This window comes from Mesocricetus auratus, unplaced genomic scaffold, assembly GCF_017639785.1.
Source record: "Mesocricetus auratus isolate SY011 unplaced genomic scaffold, BCM_Maur_2.0 Super-Scaffold_100003, whole genome shotgun sequence".
Classification (NCBI taxonomy): Eukaryota; Metazoa; Chordata; class Mammalia; order Rodentia; family Cricetidae; genus Mesocricetus; species Mesocricetus auratus.
In genome coordinates, this window is record NW_024429188.1 from 117,457,383 (window position 1) to 117,479,017 (window position 21,635).

Sequence of the window (21,635 nt, forward strand, 5' to 3'; positions counted from 1 at the left end):
CCCAGCTCTGTCACTGGACCAGGTCCAGATGGGGACTCACCAGGGGCAAAAGCCTCAGAGCATCTGCTCCCTGGCCTTGGTCAGGAGTCAGAGCTGGAGGGGGCACCACAGCTTTCTGGGGCCCTTCTGTGGAGAACCCTGAGCACTCTGGGGCCCATGTGCCAGGGGCATAGATGTATGGTGGGGGAGGGATCAGCAGCAAGTGATGTCACCAGTAGCTGGCCCAGTGACTTTACCAGAGGCTCCAGGTTGCTAAGGGCTAGGCGACAGCCTTGTCTCGTGACCCTTCTGCACCAGTGCCCGCTCGCAGAGGATGTAGTGGGTCTGTGCTCCCTGGCCACCACACCCACGCCCGGAGTCCGCACCTCAGAGACCAGTATTAAGTCTGTGCCTGCACACTGTTCTACGAGAGAGAGAGCGATTATATGGCTAGAGAAAGCAAGGGAGCTGCCTGGCGAGAAAACCTGGGAAACAGCCCGGGGAATCCTTGCTGTGGGACTGAAGGAGGAAGGATCCTGCTCTAGGATGTACCAAATCCAGGGAGGATACTACTAGCCCCGACAAACCCTGCCCCAACCGGCAGGCCTGCCTGTGTTGGTCTGCAGGAAGGTACTAAGCTGGTGAAGGGAAGGCCTGTGCCTGAGGCATGGGGTGGGATGCACAAGCATTGTCTAAGATTCTCCACATGCCTAAAGCTATGATGCTTTAATACAGTTCTTCATGTTGAGTTGACCCCCAACCATAAAATTGTTTTCATTGCTACTTCATAACTGTAATTTTGCTGCTGTTAGGAATCATAATGTAAATATCTGTGTTTTTCAGTGGTTTTAGGAGACCCCCGTGAAAAAGTCTTTTGACCCCAATGGGTTGACACCCACAGATTGAGAACCTTTGCTGTAGGCATAGTGGATGAGAAGGGGTAGAGGTGGGGGCGTGTGGACACTAACCTCCTCTCTCCCTGTTTTTGTTTGCAGGCTATGGAGACCTAGGCTGGTCTCCCTAAGTGAGTCCTAGCCTAGGCTCCTGTTGCCCAGCCTGACCTGCTTCTAGGGAAACTGTTTCCTACCCCTAGTGTAAGCCTTGGCAAAATTTCAGGTTATGGCGGTGGAGATGCTACAGGACTGGTGCAGGTGGATGGGTGTCAGCCCTCATAGGGGCCTGATTATCGGCATCCCAGAGGACTGCAGTGAAGTTGAATTCCAAGACTCCCTGAAGGCTGCCATGTGGCCCATGGGCCACTTTACTGTGCTGGTCAAAGTATTTTGTGAGGAGGATAATGCCACTGCAGCTCTGGTTGAGCTTGACCAGGAAGTTAACTATGCTTTGGTCCCAAGGGAAATTCTAGGCACTGGGGGTCCCTGGAGCATTGTCTTTGTGCCCTGTTGTTCCAGCAAAGAACTTCTTGGTCATGTTTTCCACTTCTTGCAGCAATACGGGCAGACAGTGGACAATGTACTTGGAGCCCTGGGTCTGGAGCTGAACAGAGTATGCAGGCTCCAGTCAGGCAGGCAGACAATCCAGCCCTGGGTAGAGACCTTGTGGTACCAGCCAGCTCCTGGGGAGCAATACTTTGAGGCCTGGCTAGACCACACCACTGACATGTTTCAGGTGTGGCAAAGGGTCCAAAAAAGGGAAAAGAGGAGATGATTGCTGCGGGCCTTGAGGGGGACTGCCCTGTACCTTGTATTTGGGCTGCTAGCAGAGAATCCAGGAAAGACTGCAGACGACTGCCTAGAGGCCCTCACCCGGGTATTTTGAGACAATGAGTCTGAGATCACTATCCAAATGAAGTATTTGACTGCTCAACAGCAGTCAGATGAGCAGCTCTCTGCCTTTGTGATGAGGCTACAAGTCCTGCTGCAGAAAGCCTTCCAGAAGGGGGCTCTAGAGAAAACCTCCACTGATGATGTCTGCCTGAGACAGGTGCTCACCAGGGCTAACTTGACTGAGACTCTGTATGAAGTTCTGAGGATGCTGAGAATGATTGGGAGGCCTCCAACTTTCCTGGAGTTGTTGGGGCTCATACAGGAGTCTGAGGCATGGGAGGCAAGAATAGCCGGCAACATGGGAGCCCAGGTGTTGGATCAAGTTGCTGATCTGGCTCCTGCCCAGACTGATGGCAGAGCCATTGCTAAGGCAGAAGATGAAAATGTGGAGAAGGAGGAAAATGAGGTGGAGGAACAGGCAGAAGACGAGGTTGAGGAAGAGATAGACGACCAAAACTCACACCATGGCCCTGTAGACCTAAGACAGGCAGGACTTGATGAGACCCCTGGGGCTCCCACCCCAGCTCAGATGGGCAGTACTCCCAGAGAGTGCCCAGGAGGGCCTGGATGGGTGCCGGGCAGCCTTGTCTAGGCGGGGGAACATAAGGCAGAGGATCCCATCCTGTATCAGCCTAGAAGTATTGATGAAGGGTCAACCCCAGAGTGGAGGAGAGGGTCTGCAGATGTCTGCTATAACCCCTGGCTTAGAAGATATTAGAGAGAAAGAGTCTGTATTACAAGGATCCTGATTGCCTGACTCTTCTACCAGTCAGCATGCCCAGGCAGGCTTATGTCACTGCCTTGGGAATCTCACCCTTACCTGTTGTATTCACAGTTACCTAGCTATTCAATGAGTATGCACTTTCATACTAGCTCTCCCATCCATTACACCCTAGGCAAAGCGTATCAATCCCAGATGGGTGGAAGCCCTAATCCACCCAGCTAGCCACCACTATAGCCCAGCTTGTGCTGTGAATTTCCATTCCAGCCAAGGTCCCGTTTGTTCTGCTCCTGGCTCCTGTTAAGTATTCCTGGTCAGCTCTCTTGATATAATTGCAGGTCATCCATTTGCTGCTTGTTCCCTGCAGATGCGTGTGTTCTTACCTGAAAAGGTTCTCCACAGAGATCCCAAGCCAAGCCCTTGAAGGAACCAGCAAAAAGGATGGATGATAACAATCAGGGACTGGCTCATCTTGTGACTGATGTCAACCTGGGGTGGGCATGAATACCTGGACTAAGAAAGGGTAGGATCTGAGAACCAAGATTTAATGGCCCATTCTTGTTGTTACTTGTGACTCTAGTTCCTCTGGTGAAATGTTCCTTTCTGTGCTTTCTGGTGTCCTGTGACTGTCTTATGCCAGAATAATTCAGGATCACCCTGCAGAGGGTGATGGTTCTAGAGTCCCCCTAAAGGAGAGAACACTGACAGATGCCATCTGGAATGAGACATACTTATCAGGGATCCCTGGAAAGGAAGCTGAGTCATGTAGACCTCACTGAGGCAAGCAGATGAGGTCCTTACCCACGAATTGCAGAATGGGAAGAGATAGTACCTGTGATCTCTAGCAGCTTCTGGGAATGTCTGTGCTGTCATCTCCTTGCCTTCAATGGCTTCAGTAAATGTACCTGTTCAATAAATTCCATTGGTGTCACAGTTGCATCCTGCCTTTTCTGGGCTTGGGCTGGACTGGAGCAAGATTGGCATATGTTCAGGGAAGGAAAATGAAGGGCTGTGAGATGGGGTGGGGGGCTTGGGTAATAGGAGCAGGCTGACCAGTCGCTGGTGTGTGGTGATGTTTTGTTTATGACCTAATAAAGCTTGCCTGAAGATCAGAGTACAGAGCTAAGTCACTAGTTAGCCACACACCTAGTTAAGAGCTAAATCATTAGTTAGCCATACACACACGGTAAGCCACTGGTTAGCCATAGAGGACAGACAGCAGTGGCCATACCTTTAATCCCAGCAATCAGCAGACAGAGGCACATGGATCTCTGTGAGTTCAAGGCCACACTGGGCTACATGAGCATGAAACAGTGTAAAAGAGAAACAGAGCTCACACCTTTGATCCAGTGTAGGAGGAAGCCTGTATGCCACCATTAACCATATGACTTACTAGAGGTACATACAGATGAGGTAATAAAAGAGCGGTTTACCACACAGCTAACCACACCCACTTTAGGCATGACTAAAGACGTATACGGACGGATGTAAAGACGTATACATACATAGGCGGTGAACTACATCACTAGCCAGGCACACTTTTGGGCATGGCTAGGGGCGTTACGGGGAAAGGCATAAAAGACCGAAGAACGGAAGTCTTGGTCTCTTTTTCCGGCTTTCGGCTTCCAGTTTGGCGGCAGAAAACTACTCGGCTGATCTGGGTTACTTGTTTGGTCTCTTGTGAGTAATTTCTACAATAAATACTTAGTTTTACTTTCAGTAAGTGTGCCATTTATCATTACAGCATCAGTTTGGTGTCAGGAGTTTCGGAACCCGGATCCAGACGCCCAGAAAAGCGGCTGCTCCTTGGCCCGACCAGGCACACGTGGACTCTCATTTCGCTAAGTTCCCCAGCACTTCACTTGCTCGGCAAGGCACGATTCCTGCCGCCAGGAACCAGCACCTTCTACCTACTGGTAAGATTAGGTGGTATTCCAAGATTTCTCTCGTGGCCACGTGCTCTTTTACTGGTGGCCTGCTGACTTCGGCCACGTGCTCTTTCGCTGGTGGCCTGCTGATTTCGGCCTGAATAAAATTCCACTGGTAACAAATGTAACTGCTTTATACAATGTCAACAGCTAACATTACGATGCAGGATGTTAAGAATTTTCTTGTTTTTTTGTATGGATGGGATTTTAGAAAGGATTGAGGACCTACCTGAAAGGTACTTCCTACCCACGATGATGATTATTAGTTTCATAATCAATATAATTTTGCTAAAGGAATGGCTCAAAAATAGGGCAAAACTTATACAGGTCATACAGTCATCGCAGGATAGTTTTGAAATCCTAGTACAAAGAATTCAGGAAATGCAAATTCCTTGCAGGATAGTAAGGAAGGTTTGGTATAAAATATTCAGGATATTAAAAATGATAATGTAGGTCTGATAAACAGGTTTAAAGAGATGGAACACAAAATTGAATTACTTTCAGGAAAAAAGTGTTCAACAGACAGAATAGAAAAAGTGGAACATAATGTTGAAAAGTTTAACCAACAAAACTGTTCCATGTTTGATGATTTCACTAGCAAACTGCAAAGACTGGAACATAAGATTGAAATGCTAACAGAAAAGATTTGTTCCATGTCTGAGAACAATGACAAACTAACTGATAGAACATCATTTCTGGAAGGCAGTTTACATTGCCTTTGAGGTACTTTCTAAGGATGAGAATATTAAATATTTGGAATCACGTGTAAATGATGAATGCTAAAAAATGAAGGATTCCGTCCTTAGAAAATTATTTGTCCCAAGAACTTCAAGAGCTAAGAGAAACAATGATGAATAGACTGCAGGTTTTAGAAGACGTTCAATCTGATACTTCAGAATCAGACATACAGGCAACAGGTCAGGACAGGAGTTTCTCAACACCTCTCAAATGCCGGAAAGATCTCCCTAAGGCTGCTATGTGTTCACCTATGGTTTTCCCAGTATTTGTAACAGAAAAACCAGCAATGAAAAAACAATCAAATGGTCCCATTGCTTATCAATGGGAACCTATACAGATGAAGGATCTAAAGAAAATCAAGGAGGCCATTGTTTCGTATGGTTTTCATTCTCCCTTTGTTAGAGAGCTCCTAACCTCATGGTCCACTGTAAATAAAGTAACCCAAAAAGACTGGGCCCAATTAGCCTCCGCAGTGCTCTAAAATTCTTGTCAAATTCAATGGAGAGCTTTATGGAGGCAAGAAGCAAAAGCGTTAGAGATTCAGGAATTAAAGGACGGTCATGAAGTAGCCCAAGGCAAGATTCTTGGGGAGGGTCCTTATGATGACACGCAGGTTCAGTCTGCATATGATGAGTACATGTTGTCTTTATGCCGTACAGCTGCTTTAAATGACTTGGATAAGGTTTGTGAAACAGGAGAGATAATGCAACCCTATACCAACGTATTACAGGGCCCAAGGGAAAGGTTCACTGAATTTTTAGAGAGATTATCCAGAGCAGTAGAAGTACAGGTAGCAAATCCAGAATCTAGGCGACTCCTTATAGAATCTTTGGCATATGAGAACGCAAATCCTCAATGCAGGCAGGTAATTTGGCCATTAAAAATAAGATCAGCGCCATTGGAGGAATGGGTCCTACATACAGCAAACCTGGAATGTAAAAGTCAGGATACGGGAGCTTGGGTAGGTAAAGCTATTTCTACAGGCTTGAGGAGGCACCAGGATGCCAAGTACCCTACCCATGACGATATAGAGGCCTGGTTAGGGAAGGCAATCTCCAAGAATTTTAACAGACATTAAGATGCCACATGCTTTAACTGTGGTAAAATAGGACATCTGAGTAGGAACTGTAGACAACGCATTCCTAGAAATAATGCTTTTACCAGGAATACATCAAACAGAAGTCCTCAGCCTCCTGGTCTCTGCAGGAGGTGTGGAAAGGTAAAACATTGGACCAACGAATGCTGGTCCACTAAAGATAGACAAGGTAGATCTTTAAAGCTGGGAAACGGGGATCGGGCCCTAGAAAGAAAGATTATCCGGTCATTCACAGTGACAGTGGAGGACAGCCTCTCCCAGGACAATTAGAAGATCCACTGCCCATTGTAAATAATACGTTACTGGATAATACATTAGCTCCAGAGGATGAATCAATAATATCAGGAGGAGATACAAAACATATTTTGGCAAACTTCTATACAATATCATAGACCCAAGTTACCTGTTAAATAATATGGTAATTAATGGCATTTTAGACACCGGAAGTGACGTCACCATTATTAATCAGAAGTCCTGGCCCCCAAATTGGGCTTTAAAAGAGGTTAATGTTCAATTCTTAGGGATTGGAACCCTATCTGAAGTTAAACAGAGCGTTAGATGGATTGACTTTATTGGGCCAGAAGGACAGAGAGGAAGGTTAAAGCCATATGTTGCAGATATTGCTACAAACCTCTGGGGTCGTGTTCTATTACAGCAATGGAATATGCAGATTAACATTCCTCCTGTATCAGCTAGGAATTATAGACAAGCTCTTAGTGGTAGAAAGAATATAGTAAGGCAGTACAGAAAACAGATGCCAAATGTACAGGCTGTACAGAAGCAGGATGCTAGTGCCAAACCTACAGAGCAACCAAAAGCTCTACCCTTAAAATGGCTGACAGATGAACCCATCTGGGTGGGCCAATGGCCTATGACATCTGAGAAGATAGAGGCTTTGGAGAAGTTAGTTCAGGAACAGCTAGATGCTGGACATATTGAGGAACCAACTAGTGCATAGAATTCACTAGTTTTTGTTGTCAAGAAGTCTGGTAAGGGGAGAATGGTTACTGATCTTAGAGCCATCAACAAGGTAATTCAGCCTATGGGGTCTCTACAACCTGGGATGCTGTTACCTTCTCTAATTCCTAAGGATTGGCCAATTATAGTTATAGACTTAAAAGATTGCTTCTTTACCATACCGTTACAAGAAAACGACAGAGAAAAGTTCGCCTTCACGGTACCTACCTATAGTAATTCCCGTCCGGTAGAGAGATTCCAGTGGAAGATACTACCTCAAGGTATGTTAAACAGCCCAACTTTGTGTCAATATTTTGTGAATAAACATCTGGAAATAATTCGTAAAAAATCTCCACATTCGTTAATATATCATTATATGGATGACATATTACTGTCTGATTCAAATAAGGATACTTTGGAAAAAGATGTTTGAAGCAATAAAGGAAACTTTGCCTCACTGGGGATTACAAATTTCCCCAGAAAAAAATACAAAGAGGAGATTCTATTAACTATTTAGGTTATAAAATAGATGCTCAGAGCCGGGCGTGGTGGTGCACGCCTTTAATCCCAGCACTCGGGAGGCAGAGGCAGGCGGATCTCTGTGAGTTCGAGGCCAGCCTGGTCTACAGAGTGAGTTCCAGGACAGCCTCCAAAGCCACAGAGAAACCCTGCCTCAAAAAACCAAAAAAAAATAGATGCTCAGAAAATTAGACCGCAGAAAGTACAGATCAGAAGAGATCGTTACTGGACTCTTAATGATCTTCAAAAACTATTAGGAGAAATCTCTCAATTACAGACAATTATCGGTGTAGAAGGGCATGATTTAAAACACCTGAAAATGGCTTTAAAAGGAGATAAAGACCTAAACAGCCCACAAGTACTATCAGCTGAGGCTGAAAGAGAATTAGAATGGGTAGAAAAGAGAATATTAGAAGCACATGTGGACCGTGTGGATCCAAAGCTGGACTGTATTCTGGTTATTTTACCATCTAGAGGATACCCCTCAGGAATATTAATGCAGAGGGAAGACATCATACTAGAATGGGTATTTCTGCCATATAAACAGAATGAAAAATTGAAAACATATATAGAAAAGATCTCGATTTGATATTAAAAGGTAAGTTAAGGCTTTGTCAACTGACTGGGAAAGACCCAGCTGAAATTATTGTACCTTTAACGAATGAGGAAATTTCCTCCTTATGGAAAGGTAATGAGTATTGGCAAATAGCTTGCAGTGACTTTTTGGGAAGTATTAGTAATAACTATCCCAAAACAGAGAGAATCAAATTCATAAAAAAAAAAACAATTTGGATTCTTCCGTGTACTGTGAGGCAAACACCTATTTCTGGAGTTCTTACCTTCTACACAGATGCAAACAAATCAGGTAAGGCAGGATATAAATCAGAAAATATAAGTAAAGTAGTTCAAAGCCCTTACAACTCCGTACAAAAGGCAGAGTTATATGCCATTCTCATGGTACTTAAAGACTTTACAGAGCCTCTCAATCAGTATGCAGAAAGAGTTGTCTTGCACATTGAGACTGCAGAATTTGTTCCTGATAGTACAGAATTAATCTCATTATTTTTACAATTACAGGAAACCATCAGAAACAGGACTCATCCTATATATATAACACACATGAGATCCCATACAGGTCTTCCAGGTCCTCTGGCACAAGGCAATGATGAAATTTATCATTTATTAGTAGGTAATGTGTTAGAAGCTTCAGAATTTCATAAGAAACACCATGTTAACAGCAAAGGCTTAAAGAAGGATTTTTCTATCACCTGGCAACAAGCCAAAGAAATAGCAAGAAATTGCCCCAGTTGCTCGTTCTACAATCAAACTCCATTACCAGCAGGTTGTAATCCTAAAGGTATTCACAGAAATGAACTTTTGCAAATGGATGTATTTCACTTCCCAGAATTTGGCAGTTTGAAATATGTACACCATACCATAGACACATTCTCAGGCTTCCAATGGGTTACTGCCCTCAGCTCTGAAAAAGCTGATTCTGTTATTACACACCTCTTAGAGGTGATGGCTGTTATGGGTATACCTAAAACAATAAAAACTGACAATGCTCCAGCATATGTCTCCAGTAAATTGGAACAATTTTTCAAATATTATAATATAAAACATGTAACTGGTATACCTTACAATCCCACAGGACAAGCAGTGATTGAAAGATCTAACAGAACCTTAAAAGAAATGCTTCATCAACAGCCAGGGAGAACAAAGACCCCTAAACACAGGTTACATAATGCTTTAATAATGTTGAATTTTCTTAATGCTGATAAAATAGGACAAACTGCAGCAGAAAGACACTGGACTACAGAGAAGACTTCTGAACTGAACCAACCAGTGTATTTTAAGAATGTTATAGCCTCAGTCTGGAAACCAGGATATGTGTTACGTTGGGGAAGGGGTTATGCTTTTGTTTCTACATGAGAAGAAAAGCTTTGGGGTCCATCAAAATTAATTAAGTTTTGATCAGAACAGAAGACATCTCAGGAGGAAGAAGATAACAGCTCATCTACAAAATCATATTCTACCATGGGTAAAGTGACCTCTTAAAAGGAAAGAGAAGTGTTTTGTTTTTCGTCTTCACAGGTAAACTCAGCAAAGAATACTGGACATACAGATTCCTGAAGAGGAATGAATAGCTACCCTGAGGACCCTCAAACAAACAGTAACTCACTGTGTGGTATCAAAGTCTAAATCTCTCTATATTGTTTTTCATAGTGCCCTTTTATCTTTGTTTCTTCATATACTTCAGTTCCCATTCATTTAACTGAAGCTGGCTTTGGAGTTGGATTGGCTCTCCTACTCTAAATTCAAGCATATTATTTAAATAAAATTCAGAATTTCTGCATTATATCAAAGAGCAATTGATATAAGACAGAAGAAAATAAAATTAGGGACTGTTATCTGTGGATTTCTTTTTCTGAAAAGTCTAATTTCCTTCATGTTTACCATCTTCCCTATTGTCACCTCTTCCGGTATGCATACATATAAAAGTTAAAATATTTCTTTGTTAACATTAATGTTTGAGTTTTCCAGAGTACAAGGGATTTCATGACAGCAGTCTTCAACTGCTTCAGAAAGAGAATGAGGATCCACTTCCTTGACTTCACCTGATTCGACTGGAGGCATCTGAACTGCCCCACATCCTAGACTCCACCTGACAAGCATGTTCCTGAAACTGGCTTGAAACTACATCACTCTACACAACTCCGGACCAAGGAACTGAAACAGCACATCTTCTACAATCTGGCCAGAGAGCTTCAATCAACACTAGAACCCCAATCAGGAACTTCAATCAAGCATCTCCTGCCATACAGAGACTGATCTACTGAGATTTTGTTACACTAACATTTTTCTTCTCACAGGTCCCCATGAGATTATTGTCGTCCCATCTCAGCAGGAAGTAGTTTTGAGAATTCCACGCCCCCTCTCCCTACTATTGATATTATAGAATAGTTTACACCTGTTAGTGTTAGTTTTCAATTATTTTAGAGTTGGGATTGTAAGGAGGTGTTCAGATTTGGGTGTTTCAGATAAGTTTAGGTTTAGATGGGATAGATGTTTGATACATTTTGTTCATTGACAGAAGTTAGTTGCTTTAAGTTTAAATATCCTTTTTAGACTAAAAGGGGAATTGTAGGAGGAAAAAATGCCGCCATTAACCATGTGACTTACTAGAGGCGCATACAGATGAGGTAAATAAAAGAGTGGCTTACCACACTGCTAACCACACCCACTTTAGTCATGCCTAAAGACTTATACGGACGGACGTAAAGATGTATACGTACGTAGGCGGTGAACTACGTCACTAGCCAGGCCCACTTTTGGGGAAGGCATAAAAGACTGAAGAACGGAAGTCTTGGTCTCTTTTTCCAGCTTTCGGCTTCCAGTTCGGCAGCAGAAAACTACTCGGCTGATCTGGGTTACTTGTTTGGTCTCTTGTGAGTAATTTCTTTTTTTTTTTTTTATTAATATTTTTTTTCCATTTTAAATTTAGATAAGAAATAAGGTTGCTTCACAAGTCAGTACGAGGTCCCTCTCCCTTTCCCTCCCCTCCTCCCGTGCCATCCCCCCATCCCCCCCCCGTTATCCTCTCTTTCCCCCAGGGAGGGTGAGGCCCTCCATGGGGGTGTCCATAGTCTGTCATTTCATATAGGGCAGGGCCTAGACCCTTCCCCAAGAGTTCAGGGTGAGAGTGCACCTCACATTGTTCTATGGGAGTCCAGAGACCGTGTGTATACTTGGGATGGGTACTGATCTGCTGTCCAAGGCTCAATAGATTACCTAGGCCTCAGTAATTTCTACAATAAATACTTAGTTTTACTTTCAGTAAGTGTGCTGTTTATCATTACAGCATCAATCCAGCACTTGGGATGACATGCCTTTAATCCCAACACTAGAGAGGAATACAAGGCAGGAGCTCAGTGCAGTCTCATTGTAGTCTGAGATTTGGTGGAGAGCAGTGCAGTCTGGAGATGCAATCTGAGGATAGCATCGGTCCTTTGGTCTGAGCATTGGTAGAGGTAAGAACTCTCTAGTGGCTGCCTGCTTTGTTTTTCTGATCTTTAGGCAAGCTTTATTAGAACATAAACAAAATATTACCACACTGATGGTGGGTAGGGTAAGTGGTTACCTAAGTTTCATGGGGGAGGCACTCTAAGATGACAAGAAAAAGGGACAAGTCAGTAGTTATGTGCTCAAGTGAGGCTATGGGGCAGTAATCAAGGGCCTTGCCACCAATATTTCTGGCTGTTAAATGTTTCAGTCGGGAAATCAATCCCACAGAACTCAAATGCCATTCTTTTCACTAAAACATGGGGGTGGGGAATTTGTGGAGCTGCAAAAGGCCATAAATAGCCAAAGCGCCCCCTGAAGGAGAAAACAAAAATTGGAAGCATAAGGTTTCCTGATTTCATAATATATTACACAGATAAAATGATCAAAAGAGTGCAGTGGACAGGCATGGTGGCAAACACTTTTAATTATAGTACTGGGAGTAAAGGGCAGAATGATCTCTGAGTTCAAGGCAAGGCTGCTCTACATGGTAAGTTCCAGGACAGCCAGGACTACATAGAGACACTATCTCAGACAAACAAACAAACAAACAAACAAACATTCCAGGACAGTCAGGGCTACATAGAGAGACTCTATCTCAAACAAACAAACAAACAAACAGCCAAAAGTATGGCATTGACATCAAGGTGGGAAAAAGAGACAAGAAACTAGCCCACACACTCACAGAAAACTGATTTCCAGGGGAAGGTGTGCCAAAATACCACAGTTGGGAAAAGTATGGTCTTTTTAGCAAATAGCACTCAGGAGATTTTGAGCCCGACATTGTTCTTGGAGCATTTTTTAGTTATCACATCAAAACTTTAGGCAGCAAAAGCATAAAAGATTCCCTCAAACTATAATTGTTATGCATAACAAAAGGAAATATGCAACCAAACAAAGTCAACATCTTTTTTTGATTGGGGGAAAACATTTGCGAATTATAAACTTCTAGGTGGTTAATATCTCAAATATCAATGAATTAGCAGAACTCACTAATAAAAAGCAACCAAGCAAACAAGATCTCCCAAATAATCTATTGTAAAAATGGACAAAAGAGCTCAGTAGAGAGCATAGACAGCATGTGTATGAAAATGTGCTCAATATCACCACTCATTAAGGAAATGCAAACTAAAAGCATAATGTGATACTACCACAGATAGGTTGGATAGAGTTGATGAACATATGAATGCACAAGGACTGCACAAATTTAAGCCAGGCAAAATTTTAGGATAGAGATAGTGAAGAGTGCACAAAGTCCCACTCCCTAACCAAGAAGCTATTTGCAAGCGACGTTGCTGGGAGAAGAAAATTAGTTTTCAGTAATGGAGTGACAGTGGGTTTATCAGTCCCACTTCAGGGCAGGCCCCATACTCAAGAGTAAATGGTCAATACAAAATAGACTCCATGGTTTTTGTTTTTTGGGGGGTTTTGTTTTTGTTTTGTTCCATGTGCATTTGCATAGTATTCACAATAACTAAGCCGTGGAATCAATCCAAGAGTCCATCAATGATTAGTGTGTGTGTGTGTGTGTGTGTGTTTGTGCATGTGTGTGACAGAGAGAGAGAGAAAGAGAGAGAGAGAGAGATACAGACAGACACACAGAGAGACAGACACAGTGACAGAGAGTGGAAATCTGATACTCTCATATTTAAAATATAGAACTAAGCTCTTTCTTGTTTTGGAAATATTTCATGCCCAAATTTTGCCTCAGTATATTTGTATTTCTGTTTCTCTTCCCCAATATATATTTTTTCTAAAAATGCTTTGTTTTATCTTCAAAGACTCTAGAACCCATTGTTTGTAGGCCTTTTTGAGTTTTAAGTCCTGGGCTGATGCATTTAAGTACTTCAAGATACATACTACACAGTGAGTGAGGAGTATGCTTTTCTTTTGGAAAGATGAGGAACAGAAGCTGTGGAAGGAATTTGGAGTCCACGGGAGGAAGCTGCCAGATTTCAAGCATGTGGAATCAGAATATGAAACTCCAGGAAAGTTAAATTAGCTGGGACCCCTAAATCTGAGAACATTTGCGCATGAGGCACATGACCCCTACTTTTGATAGTAGTGGGGCTGGAACCCAGGCCCTCTCACATGCTTGGCAACAACTGTACCACTGATTTACATAGCAGGCTCCTAAACTCCATGTATAGATCCCTGTCTTGCACCCTGGGGGCAGTGATGAATAAGGAGAGAATTTCAGTTTGAATGCGACCTGGGAAGTACTCGCTACCCATCTTTGTGTTGCATTACTCAGAAGATTGGGGACATGCATTACACAGGCTACTGGTGTAATTTTGCCCTTAGAGCAGTGTTAGACTCTCTGAAGCTGGTCCTTAGCCCAGAAACTGAGACTCAAGCTCCCTGGAGGCAAGGCCTGCTTAATCCAGACACTGCTCCATCAAAGGTTACTCCCATAGTACCTTTACTCGGTTTGTAATCGCTAAACTCCATGAGAGAAGGAACTATTCCTATTTGGATCCCATGTTTCACTCTGGGACCAGGGAACGTCTGGCCCATGTATCCTCATTGTGGCCTCTACTATCCATGAGCACATCACATGTAGGGGCCACAGGTGGTGAATTAAAAAAAAATACTAGTATTCATACTTCAGGTTTACTCCTGCACCTCAAGTCACTGTAGATAGCTTAGCAGCATCTCTGGTAAGGCAGACTGTCTCCAGAGTGCCCAATTCCACATTCCTAATGGGGAGGATCATGGGTAGATCTGGGCCTGGGCCTGAACATTGGACAACAGCTCCCAGGATCCTCCTTAAAGGGATGAATAACAGACATTTTCCACCTGTACAAGAGACTGAGCCACTAACTGCGCTACAAAATGCTACTCCTGGGTCCAAGGGAAGCCTCCCTCTAAGGCGGTGGTAGAGGAAGTGACTGGTGTTCTGGTCATGGATGGAAGAGGGAGGAGGATGGTGTGGGGAGTGATCATGGAGTAGGAGGCTGCAGCCTACAGGACTGCCTCTTAGAGTTCAGGACAACTTCAGAAATTCAGATCACAAGTCAGGAGATTTAAACATTAGGGGGAGGGGGAGACAGAGACAGAGAAAGACAGAGAAAATGAACAGAGAATGGTGTTCCTGTGGAAGTCACCTTCCACCTTGTCTGAGACAGGATCTATTCCTTGTTCTCCCTACATCTGGCTTTTTGTGAGTTCTGAGAATTTGAACTGAGGTCCTCACAGTTGCTTGGCAAGTATTCTTCCACCGAGATAAATCCCCAGCCCTATTCCTTTGATCCTAAAGGGCTCTGTCCAAGGGTTTGATACAAGGCCACTCCTCAGTTGGAAAAGTATGGAAACATTAAGAGAACACATAAAAAAGTGTGAAACATCATGTGCAAGTGTCACCCTCTTTTAAAGACTGTCTGACCTATAATACACCTCTTGTTCATTCAGCATAAGCACCCATACTCAGGACCTATCCCTGTGGTGGCTTTGGCAGGCCAGGTGGCTTTTACTTAAGCAGTGATTTGATCTGGAAATATAGCTCAGTGCTTGAGTACGTGCCTGGCACATGTAAGCCCTGAGTTCAAGCCCCACAACCAAAATCAAAACACATGACCACTTGATTGTGTACTTGGGGTTTAATTTTCAAATTATTGCTGAAGTTTCCTTGAAAACACTTGTTGAACACACAGGGATCATGAATTGGCAATGACTGTGGATGGGGGGGCCTCTGGTATGCAGTGACTGACAACTAAAACAGTTCTTTGCCACTAAGAGATTGGCCCACCCTGCTATTTCCAGCATGTATATGCTCTTTTGGGAATCTACTTGAACTATTTTTTCCTATCCAAATGACTTTTGTCCAAGAAATAGAGACGCCTCCTCCAAAGTACTCATCTAGGCACATACTAGATGCTAAGTAGACATAGGACTTGGTGCAGAGGACCTTTGAATAGATTCCAACCATTTTGTCTATTTTTATTCCAGCCCTCATGGAGGAAGCTCAGAAAGTGGGAAACTAGATTTTTAAGACATTTACTTATTAGTTTGCCAAATAGATTTTATCTGGATTTATTTTATTGTATTGATAATGCATAATTTTCCTATGAATTAAACAAACAAACACATAAATATTACTATCTCATTCTTGTTTCATAATTTTTGCTTCATCTAGTCACACATATAAAGTTAAGTTCTGGGATGTCCATAGGGGAGAAAACATGAATTGTTTGTCTTTCTGAATTTGAGATGTTTTTCTTAATATAATAAGCTCCTGTACCATTAATACCATTAATTTTCCTGCAAATGTCATTACTTTATTTTTCATTTCAGCTGAATAGTTTCTTTAACCACTCAACTGGTACTTAACACTGGGTTGATTCATTTCCTTAGCTGGTGTATAGCAGTAAGAATGAATGTATAGAATCTCTGAGGTAGGACTTATAGAGTCTTTGGAGGATATTCCTTGAACTCTGTTGTTATAATTTCTTAATCCATCTCTAATTTTATGAAATCTGGTTACCAGTTTCTTTTGATTAGTTTGCCTCAGACTTTTAAAATTGTGATTACTGTTCTGAAAGATCAACCCTTTCATTGATTCTGTTTATTAGTTTTTCCCTCCATTGTTCATTTAATTCTCTAGTTCATTTACCCCTGCCCTTATCATTATTTCTTCTTGTTGTCTACTGCATTTAGTTTGTTTTCTAGAAATTTTATGCTCATCTTGAGATTATTAATTTGAGATTTACTGAGTTTTTTTAAACATAAGCAATCACACCATTAATATTTTCTCTTGAGACAATGTATCTTGTTGAACCTAGAGTGCATTCTGTTTTCAGCTAGGCTGAAAGTCATCAATCTTCCTGTTCCCTGTCTCCAAGTTGTGGTATTATAGGCATATACAACTGTAGACAGAGGTTTCTGTCCCAACCAGACCTGCAGCCATTCAGTCCCAAATAAACACACAGAGGCTGATATTAATTATAAACTGTCTGGCCTATTGCTCAGTCTTATTACTAACAAATGCTCACAACTTAAATTAACCCATAATTATCTATGTTTAGCCACGTGGCTTGGCATCTTTTCTCCATAAGAAATTCTCATCTCACTTCCTCTGCATCTGACTGACAACTGTGTCTCTGCCTTTCCTCTTCCCAGAATTCTCCTAGTGTGGTAGCCCTGCCTATACTTTCTGCCTGGCTACAGGCCAATCAGGTTTCTTAAACCAGCATGAGTGACAAATCTTTACAGAATACAAGAGTATTATCCCACATATACAGCCATGTCCAGCTTTGTGTATTCCCTATGTGTTTGATGGAATATTCTGTAGCTATATATCAAATCTAGTTGGTATATAGTGTAATTTATCTCTCAAGTTTCTTTGTTGATTTTTGGTTTTTGAAACATGTATCTAAATATGAGAGTGCTGGTATCTTGTGCCTATACTGTGTTGTTTTCATGAAATCATAATACCAAATCACTGGTATATATCATTTATAGTTATTTTATCTTTTTGATGACTCGGTCCATTCTGTAGTGCCTTTCTCATCTCTCCTGACTAGTTTTAGTGTGAAGTCTACTTTTTCAGATATGGGAATGACTTTGTTCATAATCTACCTCTCTTGGTATGTTCATTTCTATACTTTGACTATAAAGTTTTGGATTTTCATTTTATATTTCTTCAAGACAACAAAATGTTGTATCATAATTTTTTAAATTTGGCCAGTTAGTCTTCAGTTTTCAATTGGTGAGTTGGTCATTTCCATTTAAGATTTTTATGTAGGAAGGCATGCTATTGTGTATAGTTTTGTTGATTGTTGTTCTGATTGGTTGAATTATTAGTACTTCTCTTCTTCCTCCTCAGTTATTCTTAGGTGTTTGGGTTTGTGTTTGGCATCAGAGTCCTCTGACTTTCCTGCTCATCTTGTCCTTTGATGAAATACATTCTTTCTGTGTTCTGGTGGCTGAGATAGTCTTGTTTCTCTGTCTGTACTATTTTCTATGGTTCTGGCTTGGTTGAAATGCATTGCGTTAATTTGTATTTGCCTTGAAATGTTCTTATTCATCAGATTCAGAAATCCCTTTGCATGGTATAGAAATATTGGTGGGTAGTTATTTGGTTCTAGGGCTTGAACTATATTATTCTGTGTGATTTTCTGGCTTTTAAGATTGCTGATGTGAGATTATATGGTATTTTGATATATTGACCTCTATATGTGAGTTGTGTTCACCTTCTGATTTTTAATATTGCTTCTTTGCTTTGTAATTTGACATCTAGACCATTACATGTCATGGAGAGGCTCTCTAGCCATGCATAGTTTTGATTCTATATACTTCTTGTGATTTTCTGTCCATTTATTTTTCTAATTCTGGGAAAATTGGGGCTATAATTTTATTGAATAAATTGTCTATGCCTTTAGACTTTGCCTCAGCTCACTCCTTCTTCTATCCTATTGATTCTTAGGCTTGGTATATTGCATATGCCAGAATTCTTGGAAATGTTGCTCATATAATTTCCAATGGACTTAAAAACTTGGGTCTTAGAAAGGTATAAATGCAAGGTCGAGATTTTCAAGTCAATAGTAGAGGTCATCTTGAGGACAAGATGAGATAATTTATGGAAAGTTTACAATAAGGGGAACATGGTGAAATGGACAAAATCCTAGAACTGTGGACAGAAATGGGAGAAAATCAGGGAAGATAAAAACTAAAGAAGGGCCAGGCGTTGGTGGCACATGCCTTTAATCCCAGCACTCGGGAGGCAGAGGCAGGTGGATCTCTGCGAGTTCGAGGCCAGCCTGGTCTACAAAGCGAGTTTCAGGATAGCCTCCAAAACAATACAGAGAAACACTGTCTCGAAAAAACCAAAAAAAAAAAACTAAAGAAGGTAAATTGGAGGAAAGAAGTATCTTCCTGGCCTTGGAGAAGTGGGTGAATTCATCCACTAGTCACAAGTTGCAGGAAAAGTGAGGTTCTTCCTGGGGCTGCTACTGGACAGGACGAGAAAGGATGGCAAAGTATGATGAAAGGACATTCAAACTCTGGTGATTTATGGAGAAGGGAACAGAATGAGATTGAGTACAGGTTCAATGAGGACATTTTCCTTCATATCCTTTGAGTGTGCAAGGTACAATATTCCAACACCATTTTCATCTTACAAAAAATGTTAAGAAGGCCCAGAGAGTAACAAGTGGAGGCATTAGAAAGAAGCCCAGACCACATAATGTCAGAGGCTGGAGTTTTAAGCACCACATACCATGCCCCACAGAGGAAAAGAAACACATTTATCCTAAACTAAGATCACATTTCTATTATTTCTTTCATTAACCACAGTAACCTAGAAACTAATCTAGAGATAGGCAAAGGTAGGGTGAAAACAGAAACCACAAGCTTTAGGAGAACTCATGCCCATATTTCAGGATATGGGAATAGATTTTTATCTTAGCATCTTATCGTCATATGATTTATTAATTTTTCCCTTGAATTATACTAATCCCTGGTCATTAAATACCTCTGTTCAACATGTTCACATTAGTTCACAGGCTGATGGAGGCTCCAAGTTGTACCTGTGGATTTATTTGGAGTACAGGACCCTTTAGATATAAGGAAGAAGACATACCTCCTCTTAAGTGCTTTGGACTTACAAAATCACACTTTTTTCAATTTTAGCCCACTGAACAGAAGGAAGCTCATAACAACATAAATGAATAGGGGGGGGAGAAAGGGAGGCATAGAGGAAGGAAGAAACATAGAATATAGTAAGTTTGGTTCACAGTTACATAGGGAAATATTTTATAGTATTGCTCCCTACTTCTGCTTTTTAACTAATTATTTTCTTTTACAAAATGATGAATTTCACTAGAACACTTTTTATACATTTTCATTTGTTTATGATATTGTATCATGCTCTAGTTGCCTACATCATTCCTGCTCTTGCTCGTGTGCTTCCTCTGCATTATACTCCAGTGGTCCTAGTATTGCTTTCATGTTATGCATATACTCATACACACACTCACACACACACAGGGAGAGAGAGAGAGAGAGAGAGAGAGAGAGAGAGAGAGAGAGAGAGAGAGAGAGAGAGAGAAGAGCAGACAAAGATCAAACAGACACAGAGAAAGTAACAAATAACAGAAGGCACTACATACATTCTTATGCTTCTCAAGTTTCATGGATCTGCAGCAGCCTTATGACATCCATAAAAAGCTGATAGCAAGAAAGTATGATGTGTCACACCTGAGTGTATAGGAAAAAGGACACCCAGAAATTAGCAAGAAGGACTGATGTGCCATATTCTCCAATAAAATAAAGACAGAGGAGATCTTATAAATCGAACACAGGACATAGACAAATAGATAATACACAGAGAATCAGAACAAAACACTAGTAAAGTTTACTTGTGAATTTATCAGGGCAGCACTTAAGTCTACAGGGAGAAAAAATGCAGGCAAGAATACGTCTGACATGCAACCTCTGACTATTGCACTGCCCTGGTGCTTGGGTATGTAGAACACAATGGATTAGATTTGATCTTCTCTTTGAAAAGCCATTAACAGACTGGAATTATGAATCCCTCCTCTGGATGGAGTCAAAAATATAGGAAGAAGGGAGGCATCAGTATTTTTCTTTGCTTTTTAAAAGTAAGAAGGATTGAGTTACACTGTGTTGATGGCTTTTACAAAGAGACAGCTCATAACACAGAGGGAAAATTTGGTTCCATTTTAAAATCTTCTGCACGTTGTTTATTTATTATTTTTGGTGTGAGTGCATGTTAATTTTTTTTGTGAGCACCTGGGTGAGGAAACCAGAAGTTGACACCACATGTCTTCCTCAGTTATTCTCCACATTAGTTTTTTGGGGCATGGTCTCTTAGCAAAACTCAGTGCTTCCAAATTCAGCTATACTGGCCGGCCAGCAAGGCCCGGTGTTCTTTTCTCTGCAGTCCCACTATTGAGAATGCAAGCATGTGCACAATGCGTGTTTCCCCACCCCCTCCCATGGGTAAGAGCCCACTGTGTGCAGGAAGGAAAGCCAGTAATTATTATCAAGGACTAATAAATCAAGCAGAGAAAGGGTAATATGAATTCAGAGACACAACCTGGAGGACACATGGACATATCCCAGAGACTTAGGCAAGGACAATAGGAGTGTGTATTCAGGCACATACAAGGTTGTACTTGAGAGTTCACTGAGGCACCAAGTCAGTGCCCAGTCACCAAAATATGTCATGGAATGTGATTCAAGACAGGGAAAACAGAGGCTTCTGGGAGGTATGGCAGGGCTGCCTCTCACCAGCACACCCCAAGTGTCAGTGACTCTAAGGAATGATAGGCCCCTGTCACTTTCCTGCAAACATCAGAAATCCCTGATCTCTGAAAAGTGAGAAAAGCCGGGATACTGATGTCTGCTGCAGAGAGAAAGCCCAGGAGGTTGGCAAATCTTTCCATTAAAAGAATGAAGTCTCTGGGGGAGTGGAGAATGTGAAGTGCTTCCTGCCCCTGGTGAAAACCTGAGTGCATTACCCAGTACACACTTAAAAAATAGGGTATACGGGCAGGTATGTTGAATCTCAGCACCTCAGTGAGAGGCAAGGAAGAATAAAAAGTCCTGCCTAGCCCGTCATTCTAGCACAATCAGTGAGCCGCAGGTCCAGAGGTCCTGTTTCAAAAAATAGAGAAGGAATAACTGAAGTAGATAACAGATTCTGACTTATGACATCTCTGCACACCTGTGCACGTGCATGCGTGTGCACACACACACACACACACACACCACACACCACACACACGGTTCCCTCTCTCTCTCTCTACACACACACACACACAGACACACACAGACACACACAGACACGCACAGACACACACAGATACACATGTCTCTCTGTGTCT

At 42.0% G+C, this 21,635-nt stretch overlaps 1 protein-coding gene across 1 annotated transcript; it reads left to right on the forward strand.

Annotated features, from left to right (window-relative positions):
- Window positions 1-1,098: 1,098 nt before the first annotated feature.
- Pnma6a (PNMA family member 6A) lies at window positions 1,099-2,358 on the forward strand. Its single transcript, XM_013127186.1, is given in 1 exon segment — window positions 1,099-2,358. A coding segment is annotated over 1 exon segment (1,260 nt).
- Window positions 2,359-21,635: the final 19,277 nt, after the last annotated feature.